At 41.1% G+C, this 20,412-nt stretch overlaps 1 protein-coding gene across 1 annotated transcript in view; it reads right to left on the reverse strand.

Moving 5' to 3' along the window:
• Positions 1-3,154: 3,154 nt before the first annotated feature.
• Positions 3,155-20,412, reverse strand: part of dapk2b (death-associated protein kinase 2b) — a 110,361-nt gene continuing 93,103 nt past the window's right edge. Inside the window, exons 4-10 of the mRNA XM_048617249.1 lie at positions 14,464-14,602; positions 12,623-12,749; positions 10,996-11,044; positions 9,392-9,418; positions 9,133-9,285; positions 4,752-4,797; positions 3,155-4,036 (exon numbers count right to left, since the gene is read on the reverse strand). Coding sequence (XP_048473206.1) covers positions 3,395-4,036; positions 4,752-4,797; positions 9,133-9,285; positions 9,392-9,418; positions 10,996-11,044; positions 12,623-12,749; positions 14,464-14,602 — 1,183 coding nt within the window. The 3' untranslated portion in view covers positions 3,155-3,394. The remainder of the gene's footprint in view (positions 4,037-4,751; positions 4,798-9,132; positions 9,286-9,391; positions 9,419-10,995; positions 11,045-12,622; positions 12,750-14,463; positions 14,603-20,412) is intronic.

Genomic DNA, 20,412 nt, shown 5'->3' on the forward strand with positions numbered 1-20,412 from the left:
AGCCCACACTAACTTAGAGCCAGCAGAACACTAGACCCTTTTCCATGATTTTATTGGGAATGAGATCCTCCATCTCAATGCTAGCTCAATCTCAGTCATCATTGCCTGTCCCTGGATGATGTCTACTCAGGGTAGGTGGGCTTCTTCCATGGATCGTTGTGTGACTGAACAGATCAGTTCTTGACCTGCAGACCTTTGGGAAGATCGGGCAGGGCATCCAGACAAAGGTCATGTTTAATATATTCAAGGTATTTACTGTATTCTTCTTGGCCCTAGAATAGCTCAACCTCTATTATACCCAGTCCACCTGGTCAGAATGGTGTGGGAGTGTTAAAGGTTATCACTGCCTGATCAGGAGGGGAGCGAGAGACACAGGCAGGCAGACAGATAGAGGGGTCAGCAAGGGACAGGCAGATAGACAGTGGAAGAAGGGGGAAAGATGACCAACAGACAGAGGGGAAAGCAAGAGAGACATGCAAACAGGGAGGGGAATGAGAGAGACTAGCAGAGAAGGAAACTGAGGGGCCAGAGGGAGGCCAAGAGACAAGTGAGAGAAAGCGAGCGAGACCAGGCAGAGAGACAGGCATAGAGCAAAGAGGGTGCAATTTTAAAAATGTCAGTCAGCCAGCAAAATCTGTCAGTTTCCTTTGAGAAAACTTCTCAGTGGGATGATGTCAGCACCCTGGGCCTAAGTCACTTTTTGGTGATCTGAATCCTCCTCATTTAGCCTGGAAAAGTTCTTCCCAAAGAAAAATAAAGATAAGCTCAGCTAATTTTTAAATACCCTGGCAGTTATTTAAACCTGCCTCAGACACTAGTTAATTTGAATTTTTTAAACTGATAAAATACAGGAAGCAATTTCATTAACAGTGTTAGAGGAGCAGAACATTGATTAGCATGTGTGACATGCAAATACATATCGGCAGGTGTGACCGTCTTGTAAACATTTTCAAAAATGAAGTTGTGTTTTAACTGAGCCTGCCATAATTAATGAACTCTTATAAATGGTGTAGCCGCCAGTGTGTGCTTGGTCCCTGACTGCAATTAGGAAGGGACATTGTTCCAATTGGTCTCCCATAAACTACAAAACATTATAACTTGCATTTCTACCCAAGAGTCTAGCAGCCAATCCCCAGTGATTTGGTCACTTAATCTCCATACTTGCACTAAGCCCTGGAAAAGTAAATATCAGGACTGATTCTTCAAACTTCCAGGAGAATGTCCAATTGTTAACGTAACGGGCTCATGTTTCAAAAAGTACTACATTGACTGTGAAGAACTTCAGCATATCCTCATGAAGAGTGCTTTACAAAAGAAAGTTCTTTCTTTATCTCAGATGTTGTTACATGCTGAAGGAAATTGTTGACTTGATATAGCACAGTAGAAAGTCATGAAAGGTAATGGTTAATACCCTGTTTTTGGTGTATTCATTGGTATACATGCCAGTAGATGTATAGAAGACAACCTCAAAGTGGTTTTGATTCTTGCCCAAGGACTAAAAGTGCCTCCAATGCAAGGATAAATCACAAGTGATGTTTCAAAACTAGGCACATTCTTAAAAAAGGTACCAACAGAATAGGATTTAACTTCCAGGCAAACTTACTGTGTATCAGAGAAACCCTCAACTTTCTGTGACCATTGGAAATAATGTATAGTATGACAGAGATTAAAGATGCCTTCCACTTACTGTTACTGTTCCAGCACTTGATATGCTGATAACAAAATTCAACTTTTCACTGTTTGAACTCCCATATTTTATATGAGTTAATGGGCCTGATTTTAATTCTGCAATGTGGATATGTGTTGAGCAAGTTAAAATCTTACCTAACATCTCAGTTAGGCACAGAGGAGAATTTGATGAACACGCCTAGTGTTTATGCCATAGCATAATTCACAGTAATTTCTCAACCTCGTTCCCAAGATTGTGTCAAAAAAAAAGCAGTCAATAAACTATGCTAATTTAGCTTAATCCTGTCCTGGCACCACCCGTAATGTGATACCTAGGAAACATCAGGTACCTGTCCAATTACCCAAAGCCTCATTTGTGCTTTGAGGGCAAGAATAAAGTACATTCAATGGAAGTCAACTTGACCTCTACTGAATGTATTTTCCAGCCCACCAGGGTTCATGATGAAATATTGCATGTTCTAAAAAGGCATCAAATTGCTTGTCGAAGGGATATGATGTAGTTTCATTTCCACCAGCTCCATCATTTTTGCTGAGCTGACAGGAGGAATTCTCTTGTTCATGGTCTGATAATTCAAAAGGTCAACTACAGGTTGAACTTTTGTACTTGATCAGTAAGGAACTCAGCAGCAACTAAAAAAGTGATCAGTTATAGCAATTGGGTTTGTAATCCTAAATACATACAAGTTAGTTAATTCACTTCAGATATAATCACTATCCTAATCAATCCGTTACTAGCCATCCACAGACAGAGGTCACATCGTTGAAAAGATAATCCTCATTCTTCAGTCCCACATCACTCAGATCAAATTCTTCCATAAATCAACACAGAAATAGATACATGTAAAACTAAAAGATTGTGGAACACTAACATTGTACACCACTTCTAATTATTTGATAAATTCCACACACTCAGTGGAAGCCAAGACTAAAAGAAGAATACTTTGGAGAAAAACCGATTTTCTAACTGACAAATTGGAGGGCAATCTCTTCGCTGGGAGTGCGGAACTGTTGAATTTACCCTTCCATCGCTTTGGTTAATAATCGTTTTTTTGTTTTGTTTATCGTTTTGCTTACGTGTGCTTCATTCAACTTGATTAAAAATCGATGCTGAAAAGGAGTCCAAAAATTGAACTTGTTCTGATTTTTTTTTGTTGAAAGCCAGTCGAACAGATAAAAGTTAACACAAATAGTTCTCAATTTTGACGATAAAATACTCGAATTTTGCCCTATTCAGAATTTAAATAAAGTAGAAGTATAAAACAAATATAAAAATGAAATACAGAAAGTGTCAGAGAAACTCAGCAGTCTGGAGCATCTGTGGAGAGAGAAACCAAGCTAACATTGAGTCCAGTACTGCTCTCCTTCATTCTGAAACATTAATATACTATGTAAATTATATATTACAGATAAATATGATATTACATATCAGAACCATTCCAAAATTTATAATATATTATGTTGTATATTGGGTTTGAAATATCAGCTCTGTTTCTCTCTCCACAAATACCGTCAGACCTTCTGAGTTTCTCCAGCACTTTCTGTTCTTATTTCAGATCTCCAGCATCCTGAGTACTTTGTTTTAATTGAAATACATTTGCTTCAAACTGTTTTCTTTCTCCAGGATGGTCTGAGCAAAATGTTAAAATTTTCCTATGTCTTAACATCATATATGGACCTGGTGTCATCAGACTTCTTTTAGTTAACTTTAACGACTTGGCTCTGATGCTGTTAGGCTGGCAATAAGTTTTCCATTGCATGTGCCACTTAACAGATCCTTTAGGGTTTCATTCAGATCTTTGTTGAAGACAGAAGCAAAGTTTCCATCCAGGTATCCTTCATTCATATATTCAGTCTGAAAAGAGGCGATTACTTCCTGGACCCATTTCAATTCAGCAGAGATCTCTTGGCTCAGAGATTCAAAATGGGATTTTAGTTCATCATATTTTGCATTGACTATATTCAGCATGTTATTCACACCTTTTATTTCATCTTGGAGCTGCTTCTTCTTGGATTCAGCTTTACGATACTCGTACCTAATCTGGGAAAGATCATGTCGGACACTTTCATTTTCTTCCTTGTACCAGGATTCCTTTTCATTATAGATTGAAATCAATGCATCAATATCTTCCTGAAGAGAATCGTGTGATGAAGTAAGCCCACTGAAGGTCGTCTCCATCACAGAGAGGTCCTCTACCACTTTGGCAAATCTTTCAAAGTTCACATACGTGTTATTGGGTGGCATGCTCGAGTGGGATTTGATGGTGTATTCTTTCAGACGTTTGGTCTTCAGCTGCCTGTGATGCTGTTTCTTGCTCTCCTTGTTTCTCTGTACTTTCTTTTGATGAGACTTCAGTGGGTCAGACAGAAGGGTTTCAGATTATTGAGAAATAATTAAAATGCACATGGGTATGTTGTACAGATGTAGCACAAATCTAGATGACAGCAAAGAGCTCCAAGTCCAATTTGAGCACTTCACACAACCAAGACAGTTAGTGGCATTCCATACAAACCCTTCCACGTTAAAGACTGTGCAGTGGGACACACAATAACATTTCAAACAGCACTCACTACTTACCATAACATGCAAACTGATGGGTTAGTTTCATATTTAATGCAGATATGAATTAGAATTCTAGTTGGCTTCCAGGTTACAGATGAATTAAATGAATGAGTATATTATGACTAAAATAAACACAAGAACTGCAAATAAACAGTTCGTCCCAACGCTCCATGTATTATAGCGTGATTGGCTTGCTGCAGACACCGACTTAGATTTCAATGCCAAATATAAAACAGTATTTGAAACAGTTCCCCATCCCATAACATTGCATGAGTGGCATTAAATAAAACAACAGCTTAAGAAAAAAATGAAAGAAAATGAATCTGAAAAGGTCAAGGAAACCAATATTTTAAAGTACTGGTGAGATGTAAAGATGAAGATCACTGCAATTACTTCACTGCGTGCAAGTTAATGTGCAGGCAGATAAATAACAACATCGCATAGCTGTCAACAGAAAATACAATTCAATTTGATTCAATTTGACATGAATGTTAACACTCACCATTATCCATGGGTGTGAAAGAGCTTCTTTAATGCTTAGCCTTTTCCTGAATAAAATGAAACATCATCATATAAAAGCACATATGTAAAATTTTATTTCATTATTAAATTAGGCCCTATAAAAATCAGCAAAATACATCAAAACACATTTGACTATAACTGTAATGTTGTAATAAAAATAATGTTGCATCCCTGCATGGTTAGTTTAGAAGGAAGCTTATCAGTCACAAACAGAAACAATATTTCTAACATGAGGTAGGAGGTGGCATGCTGGGAGATAAGGGATATTTTAGAATTCTCAGACCTTACCAAAATTTGAACAATTATTTAGTGATAACAATTGCATTTTGGAATCTTTCATTACTCTCATTTCTTCTAAAAACAGTTTTTAAATTTGAGATAATTTTTAAATTATTCCCACTTGTCTTTGCTTTTAAAGACATCCGGATAAGGGCTTGGTAATTTAGGATGATGTGCAGGACAACATTTCTATTTACAAGCTTTAAATCTTGAAATTATCCCATTCAATTCACACAATTAATGTCATTTCTTTGAACAGCCATGGATCAATCAAACCCTTTTTCTTAAAAACTTTAAATTATTAAGTGAATTTATTTTGGAAAAGGTGGAATACTTGTATTCTGGTAACACTAACTGACATTCCCACATTGATTCTTCTCTCTTCAAGAAGCTAGACTGCAAAGTCACAGTCTGACACTAAGCTAATCTTTTACACTTTCCTCACCCCCAACATGAATAAATGATTCTCTCTCTTCCAGTGTTGTGCATCAAATCTCCTCTAAACCATTTGCTCCTCACACTAAATTTATGCCTCTGGTGTGGATACTTCTGCCACGGGATATAATTCTCACAATCCACTCTGCCTATGCTTCTGTACACCTCAATCAGATCCCCTCAGCCTCCTCTGCGCCAGGAAAAACAAACCCAACCTATCCAGTCTCTCTTCATAACTGAGCCTTTTCATCCCAGGCAATATCCTAGTGAATCTCCTCTGTATCCTCTCCAATACAATCATGTTCTTCTGACAGTATGACAACCACAATTGCACACAGAATGCATCTGAGGCCTAATCAAAGCTCTAGAAAGTTAGAGGATTTCTTTGCTCTTACCTTCATTGGCTGGGTTGTAGAATGTAAGCATCCATATGCCTTCTTCACCAGCCTATTTACCTGTGCTGACACTTTCAGGGACCTATGGACTTGTACACCCAAGGTCCCTTTGTTCCTCAGTACTCCCTGGGGACCTACCATCATTGTGTATCTCCTTCCCTTATCAGACCTCCCAAAATGCATCACCTCACCCTTATCAGGATTAAATTACATCTGCCATTGCTCTGACCAATTTCAATATGATCAATATCAGACTGTGGTCTGAGACCATCCTCATCACTATAGACAACACACCAATAGTTGTGTCATCTGAAAGCTTATTAATTATACCTTCTCCATTCACATTCAAGCCTTTAAATGTACATAACAAGCAGCAAAGGACAAAGGTCTTCAAAGGGCAGGGACTTGTTTGACAGAATCCACTAGTCTTTGGGATGTACAATATATGGATTTAGGATACCAACTGTAATGCTGTGTCCATGTGGTCATTTGAAATTGCTGGCCTATTCACCAATATGCCACTCGAAGTATAAACCACTTTGCTTCAGCAATATATAATCTAGGAATCAATTTTCACTAAACTTCTGAAGTCAGCATTTCAGCTCTGTTTCAATGATGCTATGCTATTCCTATGGGATCCCTGCGAGGCAACAGGCACGTCTTGACCAATCAGAGTCAACCCGGACATCATATCTACTCATATTCATCATCAAAATAAACAACCTCAACAGTAAAATGTGAGAGCTTGCCGTGCCCAAAGTGTTCATCGCATTTCCTATCGCGTAAGAGTGACTATATTTCATAAGTGCTTCAGTAGACAAGATCTTTCCTGTGTTTGTATTGAAAACAGGCTGAAGGATGAAGCAGAGAACATGTGATGAAGCAGAATAATGATAAATTATTAAACAGAATAGGTTGCCAAGAATTCCTCACATGTCAAGCATTTTTTAATTATAATTTATTCATTTGTGGAGTGTGCACATCACAGGCTGGGCCAGCATTTATTGCTCAACCATGGTTGTCCTTGAGAAAACAGTGGCTAGCTGCTTTCTTGAATTGCTGCAGTCCATTTGGTGTCGGGACCCCAACAGTGTTGTTAGGGATTTCCAAGATTTTGACCCAGTGACACTGAAGGAACAATGATATATTTTCAAGCATGATTTGGAAGGGAACTTGCAGGTGCCGGTATTTCTCTGTACCTGCTGCTTTTGCCCTTCTAAATAGAAGTGGTCATGGACTTGGAAGGTGCTGTTGAAGGGGCCTTGGTGAGTTAATGCTGTGGATTTTGTAGATTGTACACATTGCTACCACCATACATCAGTGGGGGAGGGAGTAAACATTGTAGGTGCTGAGTTGGGTGCCAATTAATCAAGCGGCTTTTTCCTGGATGGCGACAACCTCCCTTGGATGTTGTTTTAGAACCTGGACACAACTTAGGGAGTCAGGAGGTGAATTACTCACTGCAGAATTCCTTGTTATTGACCTGCTCTTGTAGCCACTGTATTTATATGGCTGGTCCAGTTTAGTTCCTGGTCAACGGTAAACGTTAGAATGATGATCGTGAGGGATTCAGTGACGGTGATACCAATGAACATCAAGAGGTGAGGGCTACATTCTCACTGTTGGAGACAGTCACCTCCTGCCATTTGCGTGGGTGAATGTTACTTGTCAGCCTAAATCTAGATATTGTCCAGGTCTTGCTTCAAATTGGCACAGACTGTTTCAGTGTCTGAGGAGCTGCAAATATTAACATTGGTGTTTGCACGATGAACATTTTCACTTCTGACCTTGGGATAGAAGAAAGATAATTGATGAAGCAGCTGAAGATGGTTAGGCCCATGACACTACCCTGAGAAACTCCTTCAGAGATGTCCTTGAACTGAAATGACTGACTTCCAACAATGACAGCCATCCTCCTATGTGCCAGGTATGACTCCAACCAGTAGAGAGAGACTCCCCCCAGTTCCCATGGACTCCAATTTTGCTAGGGCTCCTTGATCTGACAGTCAGTCAAATGCTGCCTTGCCATCAAGGGCAGTCACTCTCACCCCACATCACCTCTTGAGTTCAGAGATAGTAGGAACTGCAGATGCTGGAAAATCTGAGATAACAAGGTGTAGAGATGGATGAACACAGCAGGCCAAGCAGCAACACAGGAGCAGGAAGGCTGACGTTTTGGGCCTAGACCCTTCATCAGAAATGGGGGAGGGGAAGGGGGTTCTGAAATAAATAGGGAGAGCGGGGGAGGTGGATAGAAGATGGATAGAGGAGAAGATAGGTGGAGAGGAAACAGACAGGTTAAAGAGGCGGGGATGGAGCCAGTAAAAGTAAGTGTAGGTGGGGAGGAGATAGGTCAGTCCAGGGAGGACGGACAGGTCAAGGGGGCAGGATGAGGTTAGTAGGTAGGAAATGGGGGTGCGGCTTGAGGTGAGAGGAGGGGATAGGTGGGAGGAAGAACAGGTTAGGGAGGCGGGGACGAGCTGGACTGATTTTGGGATGCGGTAGGGGGAGGGGAGATTTCGAAGCTTGTGAAATCCACATTGATACCATTGGGCTGCAGGGTTCCCAAGCGGAATATGAGTTGCTGTTCCTGCAACCTTCGGGTGGCATCATTGTGGCACTGCAGGAGGCCCAGGATGGACATGTCGTCTGAGGAATGGGAGGGGGAGTTGAAATGGTTCATGACTGGGAGATGCAGTTGTTTAGTGCGAACCGAGCTTAGGTGTTCTGCAAAGTGGTCCCCAAGCCTCCGCTTGGTTTCCCCGATGTAGAGGAGGCCACAACGGGTTCAGCTCTTTTGTCCATGTTTGAACCAAGGCTGTAATGAAGTCAGGAACTGATTGGCTCTGGTGGAACCCAAATCGGGTGTTAGTGAGCAGGTCATTGCTAAGCAAGTGCTGCTTGATAGCATTGTTGATGACACATTCAACACGTTACTGATGATTGAGAGCAGACTGATGGGCAATCTCCCCTTCGTATGTGGAGACGAAGGGAACAAAATAGCACCATAACCTGTTCTTTACTTAAAAATAGCATTTTGTTTTTACACCAGTTTACTTAGAATTTATGAACACAAAACTAATTCTGCACATTTTGGCTTTCCTAACTGATAATTTCAGTGTTCCTACCCTTGGAGTGATCAATAAATGCCTCAACTAAATGATTTTATCAATTGACACTAATTACAAAAGTTCCTGAATCTTGAAGATCCTATCCTCCTAACATTCACTTGATCCAAGTGTAATTCCTCACCTGGTATCTTTCACCAGAAGCTTTTTAATGAAGTCCTTTGCCAGTTCACTGGTGTGGCTAAAGAATTCTTCATCAAAGTCATAATTCATTGCGGAGATGTTGGCAAGGGTTTCTTGCTTCGTGTCACCGAGGAAAGGGGAAGCACCACTTAACCTGCTCCACGGGCGACAAATCAAATTCACAGGTTAAAAACCAGAAAGCGGTTCACCCCAAACTGCTAAAAATGTCAGTATTTGTAAATAATGTGTGTCATACTCACAGTATATAGGTAATGACTCCTATGCTCCTGCAAAATAAAACATCAAACTGAAGCTGCACAATATTTAAAATCACCATAAATAAAAATTCCTTTAATGTGCCAGAATATGTCTAACATTTGCAACACCTTACATTTATATAGCACTTTTAAAGTTGTGAAAAGTTTAACAGTTCTTCACAGGATCGTTATAAAACGAAATATGATACCAAGAAATATTAGAAGGTATTGATCAAGTGATCAAAAGCTTGGGTAAAGGGATAATTCCAAATTGTGGAATATTTTAAAGAAGAGAAGCAAGGAAGTGAGGCAGAGAGACCAAGGGAGGAAATTAGAGAGCTCAGGGTCTCAGTGATAGAGGTATGTCTCCACCAAAGATGACAGTGATTAAAATCAGGGATGTTCCAGAAGGCAGAATTGGATGAGCAGATATCTCGGATCATTAATGTAGCACATAAAACAGGAACAGCAACAGGTCACTTGGCCCCTCGAACTTGCTCCACCATTCATTAAGATCAGGACTGATCTGGTTGTGGCCTCAACTCCAATTTCCAGACTGTCTCCATGACCCTCAACACTCTTGTTAAAGAATCTCTCTAATTGAGCCTTGAATGTATTCAATGGCCCAGCCTTTAGCTCAAGAGATTACAGAGTTATCAATGTTTAAAATTACAGATTCAATAGTTTCCTACTTTCCTAAACAAAAGAACCACTGCATAAATAAACATATAAATATAAAGATTATAACCTTCTCAGCAGTTTCAAAATTTAATGTAATTTGGTTAGTAGCCATTGTCTTTGGTTACATTAGATTAAAAGAAAATGGTTTAGAGTGTCCTATTTAAACACTAACTAAATTTGAGCCATCACTGATTCTTTATCGATTCTTAGATGTTGACAGGGTCAGGGAAATTCAAATCTCCTGGGTCATCTCACTGGCGCTTGCATCCTGAAATTAGCAATGACCTTACAGTAAAAGATTGGATATTTCAGCTACTCAGACATCAAGCTGGTGTCATTAGTATCAGGAGCAGCACAGTGGCTCAGTGGTTAGCACTGCTGCCTCACAGCGCCAGGGACACGGTTTGATTCTACTCTTGGGTGACTATCTTTATGGAGTTTGCACAATCCTTCAGTGTCTGCGTGGGTTCCTCCCACAATCCAAAGACGTGCAGGTTAGGTGGAGTGGCCATGCTGAATTGCCCATTGCATCTGGGGATGTGCAGGGTGGGTGGATTAGCCATGGAAAATGCAGGGTCACAGGTATAGGATTGGGGTGTGAGTCTGAGTGGGATGCTCTAAGGGTTAGTGTGGACTCGATGGGCCAAATGGCCTGCTTCTGCACTGTAGGGATATTAACTTAGCAAAACTGTCAAAATTGGTGAAATTTATTTTAATTATAATGTTATAAACAACAGTTTTATTAAAATATGAGAAGCTGGTGTGTTAACATTCACTGTACAACTTCTCTGGCCCATTTAAACCACTAGAGAAAAAGGTGGAAAAGGAAAGTTTGTATTCTTGAAAGACTATCTAGCTTGGGCTGTGAATGATATTTGGTTTCACTCATCTCTCAAAAGAATTGTCTATGCATTTTGTTTACTCACCACATATCTGCAGGAAGTCCAAGAGGCTCATAATTCACAATTTCTGGAGCTGGAATATATAAAAAAAATTTAAGATTGGTAATATGAAATCTATTTCACAAATTCCATCAAAAACACGTGAACTTTAAATATATGTTCCTACAAGATTAAATCAACACCATTGTTTGTGAATAGTTCCTCCAATATCATTGCTGAAGTCTTGTGGGGTGCACAGGTGTTGAAAATGGGAAGTGGGAACCACGGAAATGGGTGAACATGGTCAAAGATTCTGTTGACTATATGAACAGGAAACACTTGATGTACAGGGTGGGCATTTAGTGGGGTAGGCAGGACAACATTTCAGAAACTCCAGGGCGCAAAGTGAAATCATCAGACGGAGATGCTAGAAGAGAGGGATGGCATTCTTGGCAACAAAGGCAGGATGAGAAGATACAGGATCTGTGGGAGGCAATGGATTCATTGGAATCTCTCATTGACTGATGGCAAAAGAATATCAGAGACGGGTAGAAAGTATTAGGAAGGCAGACCAGATGAAGATTCTGAAATCTAATCAAAAGAATTCTGAAAAAGTGAGTGAGTGTGAGGAGAAAGCACTAACCAAAATGAACAGTAAAGGGACTGTACAGGGTTAGAATAACATTTACATGTCTTACAGAGACATACAAGGAGTGTGCAAATAATTGGGGAGGTGGTGGAAAGACAGACAGGCATATTTCCCATACCAAACATCATTATTGCAGAACAGGCAGATCTAGAGTTTCATTTCCATTTTCACTTCTGTGATACCATTTCCTTTCTGGATTCTTCATTTCTCATATTATTTCTAGGAATAGCCAGAATCTTTTGTCCTTTAACTATTCTGAGTGTGGTCCTTATTCTAGGAACACCGCAAGGCCTGTTGTAGACATGGAGGCCTATGATGGTTAAATCCTTACCTGCTGAAGCATTGCTCATATACATACAGGGTGTTAATTGTGAACAGCAGTCTCCTGTCCCCTGTTCATAGGCACACTTTCTTGCTAATATTGTTTAATTTGCATTGCCTTTCACATTGATTAACTAGGTCTGACAGAAGGGTGCTGTCTGCTTCAATTAAACCAATGTCATCCCCTTCTCATTCTAAGTCTCCCACACTGAATTGGAAACTATATTCTATAATAGTTCTACAGCACCAGCAGTAACTGGCATCTTGTGAGTTGCATGCTAAATGCTTTGTATAGTATTCTCCCAAGTTTCAATTCAGTGTGGGAGACCTCTGGTACCTTGGAAGTCAGAAAAAAGTACTACATTGAATACACTGGGGGTGAAATTGGACAAGGACGTGAATATAAAATGGATAGTACCACATTAACTGTTGTTATACACCCAGCAAACACAGTTGGCATATGAGTATCACTGGAAGTATAACGAGTGATGAATGTGAATCTGCGTGACCAGGGTCCACACCATACCAACGACACCCCATTGAGTTCTACCAAACACAACAATAAATTATTCTGACATTCGGCCTTAATTTAACTACATATTGTTCAACATCTTACCCTACTTACAAAGCATCTTTTTTTCTTTCGAATATATCTGGTCTACAGCCGAAATTATGAAAATTGTAGTTTTAAAAAGGACCTACCGACAAATTCAGGGGTTCCGAATATGTTTTTAAATTCAACTCCATCCTTAATTGTGTGAGCGAGGCCAAAGTCTATCAACTTGATATGTGGCACAGGTACCTTGTCGAGAAGCATAATGTTTTCTGGCTGAAAACATATTTCAAAAGAAGAATATTCATAACATAGCATTCATCAAGCCCAGTTTGATGCCGAGCTGTCAGTTCTGAGAGTTATTGAAGTATGTCACTTTGAAGCTTAGCAAAGGCTTGGAACCCCACCTCAGCAAAAACAAAAAAGTGCTGAAACAGAGTATTGTAAAACAGTATGCTCTCAATACAATTTCTCATACTTTTCATGTTTATTAGTATACTTGGAAGGATAGAATTTCAATATTGCTGTCATTTTGTGGAAACATTCCATCTTGCACTCATAAGAGCACCTTGCAAGATACCAAAGTTAAAAGGAAAAGAACATTTCAACTGTATGAAAGAAGAGTGCAGACTGGCTGGCAAGGACATTCTGACTTGTTGAGGTGTTTCCATGGAGAATGCACCAGTTAGTTAATGATGACTGGCAGTTAACAGTTTAAATTGTGATTCTGATTGCCCATCCTAAGCTGAGCCTTTGTGGCTGTGATCTGAGCCTTTGGCATTTACAGACTACATACCTTGCATCACACCAGCATTGAAAGTCATATACCACATTACTCATTTATGTGATAGGCAGAATGTCATTTTGGCTTTTGCAGTATCCTGTTGGTGGTGAACACCACTCCTGTTGATATAGCATAACAGGAGCATGTAAACAGCTGTACTCATTGCTCAAACATTAGCGATTCCATACTCCATAGTAATCTAAGGAAGACAGGGCACTCTCTGGCCAAAAGGGACAGATTTTAGGTCTAGTGTGATGCCGGGTATGTAAGCCATATATTCCAAAGACAGTCAGAAATTTTCAAACAGCACAACCAATTCAGGATTGTCAGTTGGGTTTGGCTTTGTATGTTCTGAAGCTACATTTGACCCTGTACTTTGCAGACAGAAGAAATATGTATGCACACTGCACTTGGGTTCAATGGAATTACACAGTTGACAGTCATTCTCTGGTTTCTCAGGACTATGTCTTGACCAATTAGATTCGACTTGTTTGGTTTAATATTTGAACAATGGCAGTGACCCGTTAGTCATCATTAATAGGTGCATTTTCCACGGCAATGTATCCACTAATCACAAGCCTACTTGCAAACCAATAAACAAACTGCACTCATTCAGTATGAAGGCTAATTTTCCTTTACTTTGGTATTTCTTATGAATTGTCCTAATGTATGACAGAGGAATTTTTTTGACACTTTTCTTTTCAGCAATATCATTTAATTATGCCTCACAGCTGAATTGAGAAATGATGCATCTTGGCCCAAATGAGTCTTCATAGTATTTTAAACAGAAACTTTCTGGGGCACATATTTTACTATTGGAAATTTTGAAGGATAAATGTTAACTCAGGTTTGGGAAGAACTCCCAGTTCATTTTGAATTGTTTACTGTCTGAGGAGTCTTCAGTTTAACATCTTAGACTCAGGACAGCACCTCCAACAATGCAGCACTCCCTCCATAATACTCACAATGGTGTTGACAAGACCTCTAAATTGGGAAGCAAGACAGAGCTACCACTGAACGTCCAACTAGGCTTTTAAAAAAAAACTGTTGTTTGCCATGAGCATATTTAGCCTTTGTGCAGACCTCTGAGCAGTTACACAATCTATTTAAATCTAAACAGTGGGAGAAATATAAAATAATGATGCACCTTGGAAACATGAAAAGGAGTTACGTTCTACAGAGTTAAATAACAGAAAGGAACTCTACCTTGAGATCAAAGTGTGCGATGTTTTTGGAATGGAGATAGTTCACTCCGTCCAAGATTTGTTTAATAAATGCAGTTGCTTCTTCTTCACTCAGAGATTCTTTCTGAGCCAAGAAGTCAAACAGTTCTCCTCCAGATACCCTGAAAAAAAGATATCTTTCTCTTCATAACATGCATCAAATGAAGCAAGAGTCGACCGACTCAAAGTCACAAGACATAAGAGCAGGAATAGACCATTCAGCTCCTCGAGCTTGCCTCACAATTCAACAAGATTATGGCCACCCTCTCCACTAATTATGGAGGCAAGTTCAGCACTTAATTATGTCAGTGATAGATAATGGTGCACTCGACAACAATGATTAAATGTTGCTAAATTTGTATCCAATTCCCTATATTGGTGCAGGCTTCCTTCTCAAATTACTGCTCCTCGCAAGGAAACAGTTACATATGTAGATTAATCTTTTATGAGCTGCAACTTGTACCTCAGTGTATAATATTACCCCATTACAGTTGAATATCCTTGAATAGAGGCTATGGGAGTTATTAAATGCAGGTGACAGGGTCTCAAACACAGAGCCCATTGTTACCTCCCCCCAGGAAGGCCCACCAATGTTAAGTCTGGCATGTAACTGGACAGAAGCAGAATCCAGGATCCATGGGAGTTTTCCTTTATGAGGGCAATCACTGGCCAGGCAGCATTTATTGACCATCCATAATTGCCCAGAGGGCAGTTCAGAGACAAACACATTGCTGTGGGTCTGGAGTCACATGTAGGCCAGACTAGATAAAGGATGGCAGTTTCCTTCCCTAAAGGGCATTAGTGAATCAGATGGTTTTCCCAACAATCGGCAGTGGATTCACAGTCATCATTAGATTCTTAATTCCAGATATTTTGTTGAATTCAAACTCCACTATCTGCCATGGCAGGATTTGAACCCAGGTCCCCGGAATGTTATCGGGGTTTCTGGATTAACAGTCCAGCAATAATACCCCTAGGCCATCACCTCCCCCTGGGGAGGAATTTCCCCACCTATCCAAATCTGACAGCTGTCAGCCAGAGGTCAGCTGCCACCCATTATAGGCAGCACCACCAAGGGAGCAGGGTAGCTGCTGGTAGTGTATCTAACAGAGGCCCAAGAGTTAACACAGAGGCCAGGATCAATGAGGGTGGGATAGGGGTGTGAGGGATTTAGAAGAAAATGCAGTGGGCTGCCCCTCAGCAGGCTTCCTCCTTTCCAACACTACAGACTCTTGATTGGGCACTATCTGCCTTTGAATGAGGGAACCCATCTCCAGGAGGTCCAAAAGAAACAAGCTAAATGTTTGCTTTTTGAGGTCCCTGGCTTTTTAAGAGACAATGGCCCACCTGCTGGTGGTGGCAAGAGGAGGCCTTTGTGGGCATTACCTGGTGGTAGGACAGGAGGGCAGCAGCATGTCCACCCAATTAAATAACCCACACCTCCGAATTCACTCAAGAGGAGGGCATTAAATTCTGCCATATCTGGAATGGGCAGCACATTCTCCATCTGCTCCATTGGTTAGTCAAATACCCATCCTGCTGCCACTGTTTACAATTTGTTCACAGGATGTTGGTATTGCTGGCTGGGCCTACATTTACTGGCCATCCCCAATTACCCTGGAGGAGATGGTGTTGAGGAGCTGCCTTCTCAAAATACTGTAATCCTTGTCTTTAGGTTAAAGCTGATTCCTAAGTGCTGCAATAACACAGGGCAGCAGGAACACAATAGTACAAGCCAAAAAGACTGAACCTTGTCTTTGTTTCCTGCACAGCTAGAAGGCACAATACTTTTGAATGAAAATGTATTTTTAAACTCCCCATTGTGGTGTCCCACTGTGAGAATGCGAATTTCCACATCATCCTCCTGATTGACATTCAGAACACAACAATATTTATCCCAGTCCGAGAATTAAATGATAAGAGTAACGACTGTTCAAAGCTGCAATAGGGCAGCCCATAGGAATTCTTGCCTGAGCAAAATTCAAGTTTCATCGATCTATTCCTGGCCCAGTAATGTTGGGTTTGTTTAACTCAGGAGCAAAGTTTCACCATCTTGTGTAATTTACAACGAAAATGCAAAATACCGTGGACACTGAAAATTTGAATTTAAAACAGAGCATGTTGGAAATGCTCAGCAGCAATCGTCATTAGAGACTGTAAGATGTAAAATTTCAGGTCAAGGTGACCTATCATTGAACATGCATTTTAAAATGAGAGAAAAATACATGGTTACATGGATGCCACCGTGGACACGTGCAGTGTGGACTATTAGGGAGGTGTAGGGTGAATTATAGGGGGAGAGTTACAATATGGACTAAAGGGAAGGGGTGCAGCCTGGATTTAACTGTAAGGAGCTTCAGACTGCAGGAGACAAGGTGCAGGGCTGGATGAACACAGCAGGTCAAGCAGCATCACAGGAGCAGAGAGGCCGACGTTTCGGGCCTAGACCCTTCATCAGAAAAGGGGGAGGAGAAGGGGGTTCTGAAATAAATAGGGAGGGAGTGGGAGGCGGATAGAAGATGGATAGAGGAGAGGATAGGTGGAGAGGAAACAAACAGGTTGAAGAGGCGGGGATGGGGCCAGTAAAGGTGAGTGTAGGTGGGGAGTTAGGGAGGGGATAGGTCAGTCTAGGGAGGACGGACATGTCAAGGGGGCGGGATGAGGTTAGTCGGTAGGAGATGGAGGTGTGGCTTGAGGTGGGAGGAGGGGATAGGTGGGAGGAAGAACAGGTTAGGGAGGCAGGGACGAGCTGGACTGGTTTTGGGATGCGGTAGGGGGAGGGGAGATTTTGAAACTTGTGAAATCCACATTGATACCATTGCAGGCTTAGTTTTTGACTGGTGTTAAAGTGACCTTTCTTCACAAATGAAATGAAAAATACTTGACTGGATACTCTATTCTGTTTGTTTTGTTAACACTTTATCCAGGAACAAGGGAGTAATGACACTGTTGGCCTACTGGCTTGTTTTGCTTTACAAGTTGAGAAATCATTTCTCTTTTGCTGGCAATTCTGAAGATCTGTTTCCAACCCGTTGTCAACAGATACACAAAATTTAAGTGCAATTAATTCTTTGCCAGGAATTGGCTTTGGACAAGAGACCTTTCTCAAGATGATGAGTAACTTCAAACAAGTTCCTTTTCAAGCACAGATTGAATTGCATTGCGTATCGTCATTGTTCCCAGTGAATAAGTGTGCACTGACCCTACGGCAGCTGTGTTTAATGTCACCAGCAAAATCGGTTTTCCACTTTGGAAACAACACTGCTGATAAAAAAAACGAGTCTATCACTTGCATCTTGGTTACCTCACCACTTCTTTTTCCTCCTTTCTATTCCATTTCTTTTCACTTTGACAGATTATATATTTGAACATGAGTGCAACCAACGCTAAGATGTTTCACTATCTTCTCAGGAAAGGCCAATTCTAAACAAAGAATCATTGATTTGCGAGATTAGCTTTAAACTTAGTGGAGCCTGGCTAGAATTTTATAAAAGTTATACAGGGCAAGCTTTTCAATAATAAAACTAATTAAATGCTGATAGAATGAAAAGTTATCAAGAATCTACCTACGTCTGCCTGAAAATGACAGTCTCAGTATTCAGAACTTGATCATTATACAGTACAAGCAGCCCTTCTGCTCTATAATGTAACAATCACCAGGGGAATACCCAAATAGTCCAGCTCAAATATCAGTGAAGCATCAGTAGCTGCAGTGCCAATTCTCTCAAAGCAGCAGTTTACCCTCTGCTCCAGTTGGAAACCAGATGAAGGTTGTTCGGACCTTAAAGTGCGTTCCCATGAGGATTCCAGCAGTGGTTCCAACCACTCTGCTACCCCAGCTAAGGTTATTGGCCTGCTCCACCACTAGTATCTGTGATAGCTCAGGGGTTTAATTAACTAGGCAAGTTATTACAAAATATTCAGTGATCCCTTGCATCCAATGGAGAGATCATCACTGATAGCACTACATTCACCTGATGACATTCCTCTCACTTTCACTCTAAACCCAAAATGAAACCTGAAATTAGAATAAATCTGATGATAAATTTAATGAGAGGTGCCACGGTGGTTCAGTGGTTAGTACTGATGCCTCACAGCACCAGGTTCGATTCCGCCCTTAGACGACTGTCTATATGGAGCTTGCGCGTTCTTCTTGTGTATGTGTGGGTTTCCTCCGGGTGCTCCCACAGGCCAAAGATGTGCAATGAACAGACCATCTGGCATCTACCAGAAAATACAACAGCAAAAGCAGCCCTATCAAGCCTGCAAAGTTGTTCTTAATAACATCTGGGCTCTAGCCTCAAAATTGGGAGACATGTCTCACAGACTAATCAAGTAACAGCCTAACATAATCATAGGCATAGAATCATACCTTACAGACAAAGTCCCAGACACCATCACCATCCCTGGATATGAACTGTTCCACTGGCAGGACACACCCAGCTGCGATGGTGGCACCGTGGTATACAGTCAGGAGGGAGTTGACCTGGGAGTCCCCAACATGGACTCCCAACTCCTTGAAGACTCATGGCATCAGGTCAATCATCGGCAAGGAAATCCCCTGCAGATTCTGATGCACTGTCCTGCCTCAGCTGGTGACTCAGTGCTCCTCCATGCTGAACATTCCTTGGAGGAAAAACTGAAGGTGGCAATGTATGCTGGGTGGTGGACTTCAATGTGACCCAGGAGTACCACTGCTAAACAAACAGGTCAAATCCTATAAAGATATAGCTGCTGTCTGTCGTTGGTTCATTCACTGAGCTGGTTCATTAGTTTGCAGATGTTTCATTACCCTGCTGGGTAACATCATCAATGCAGCCTCTGGAGTCCTCATCGGAGGCTGCACTGATGATGTTACCCAGGATAATGAAACATCTGCAAACTAATGAATCACTCGGTGAGCGAACCAACCAACCACAGCATCCACAACCCGACCTACAAATCTACCCAAGAACCTTATATTGCTGCTAGACTGGGTCTGGATGGTGAGGGAACCAACAAGAAAAAAATATACTTGAGCTGTCCTCACCAATCTACTTACCATGACATTAAATCGATAGAAGTGACCACCACACAGTCTTTGGCGGAGACAAAGTCCGGCCTTCACCTTGAGAATACCCTTCATCATGTTGTGTGGCACCATCACCGTATTGAATGAGAAACACTTCAATAGACCTACCAACTCAAAACTGGGCATCCACAAGGCACTGTGGGCCATCAGCATCTGAACAGTGTTCCAACACAAATCAGTAAATTCATGGCCCTGCACATCTCCCACCTGCTACCATAAGCCACAGCATCAACCCTGGTTTAAAAAGAGTGCAGGAACGCATGCCCAGAGCAGGGCCAGGCACACCTAAAAATCTGGTGAAGGTATAACAAAGTTCTTCTCAGTGCATTTCACATTGTTGAGCAATTCTCAAATTCATCCTGGTTTTATTTGTTATCATTTTAAAGTCAGTATTTATTGCCCAGAGGACAGTTAAGCAACAACCACATTGTTGAGAATCACATGTAGGCCAGATCAGATAAGGAGAACAGATTTCCTTTCTGCAGGGTATTAGTGAACCAGACAGGTTTTTATGACATTTTTACATGGTCACCATTAGACTAATGCTTTGCATTTCAGATTTGATTCTATTGGATTCAAGTTTCATCATCTGTCTTGGTGGAATTTAATCCACAAGTGGATTATCCTGGCGTCTGGATTTCTAACACAGCAATAGAGACAGATCTACAGCACAAAAAAGGCCCTTTTGGCTGATCATGTCCACATCTGTCAAAAACCACCACCTAATTATTTTAAACCTATTTTCCAGCACTTGACCCATTATCTCGTATGCCTTGGTATTGCAAGTGCACACCTAAACACTTCTTAAATGTTATGGGGGTCTTTGCGCCTACAACAGTCCCCGGATTCTGATGGCATCTA

This window comes from Rhincodon typus, chromosome 36 (genome assembly GCF_021869965.1).
Source record: "Rhincodon typus isolate 14 chromosome 36, sRhiTyp1.1, whole genome shotgun sequence".
Classification (NCBI taxonomy): Eukaryota; Metazoa; Chordata; class Chondrichthyes; order Orectolobiformes; family Rhincodontidae; genus Rhincodon; species Rhincodon typus.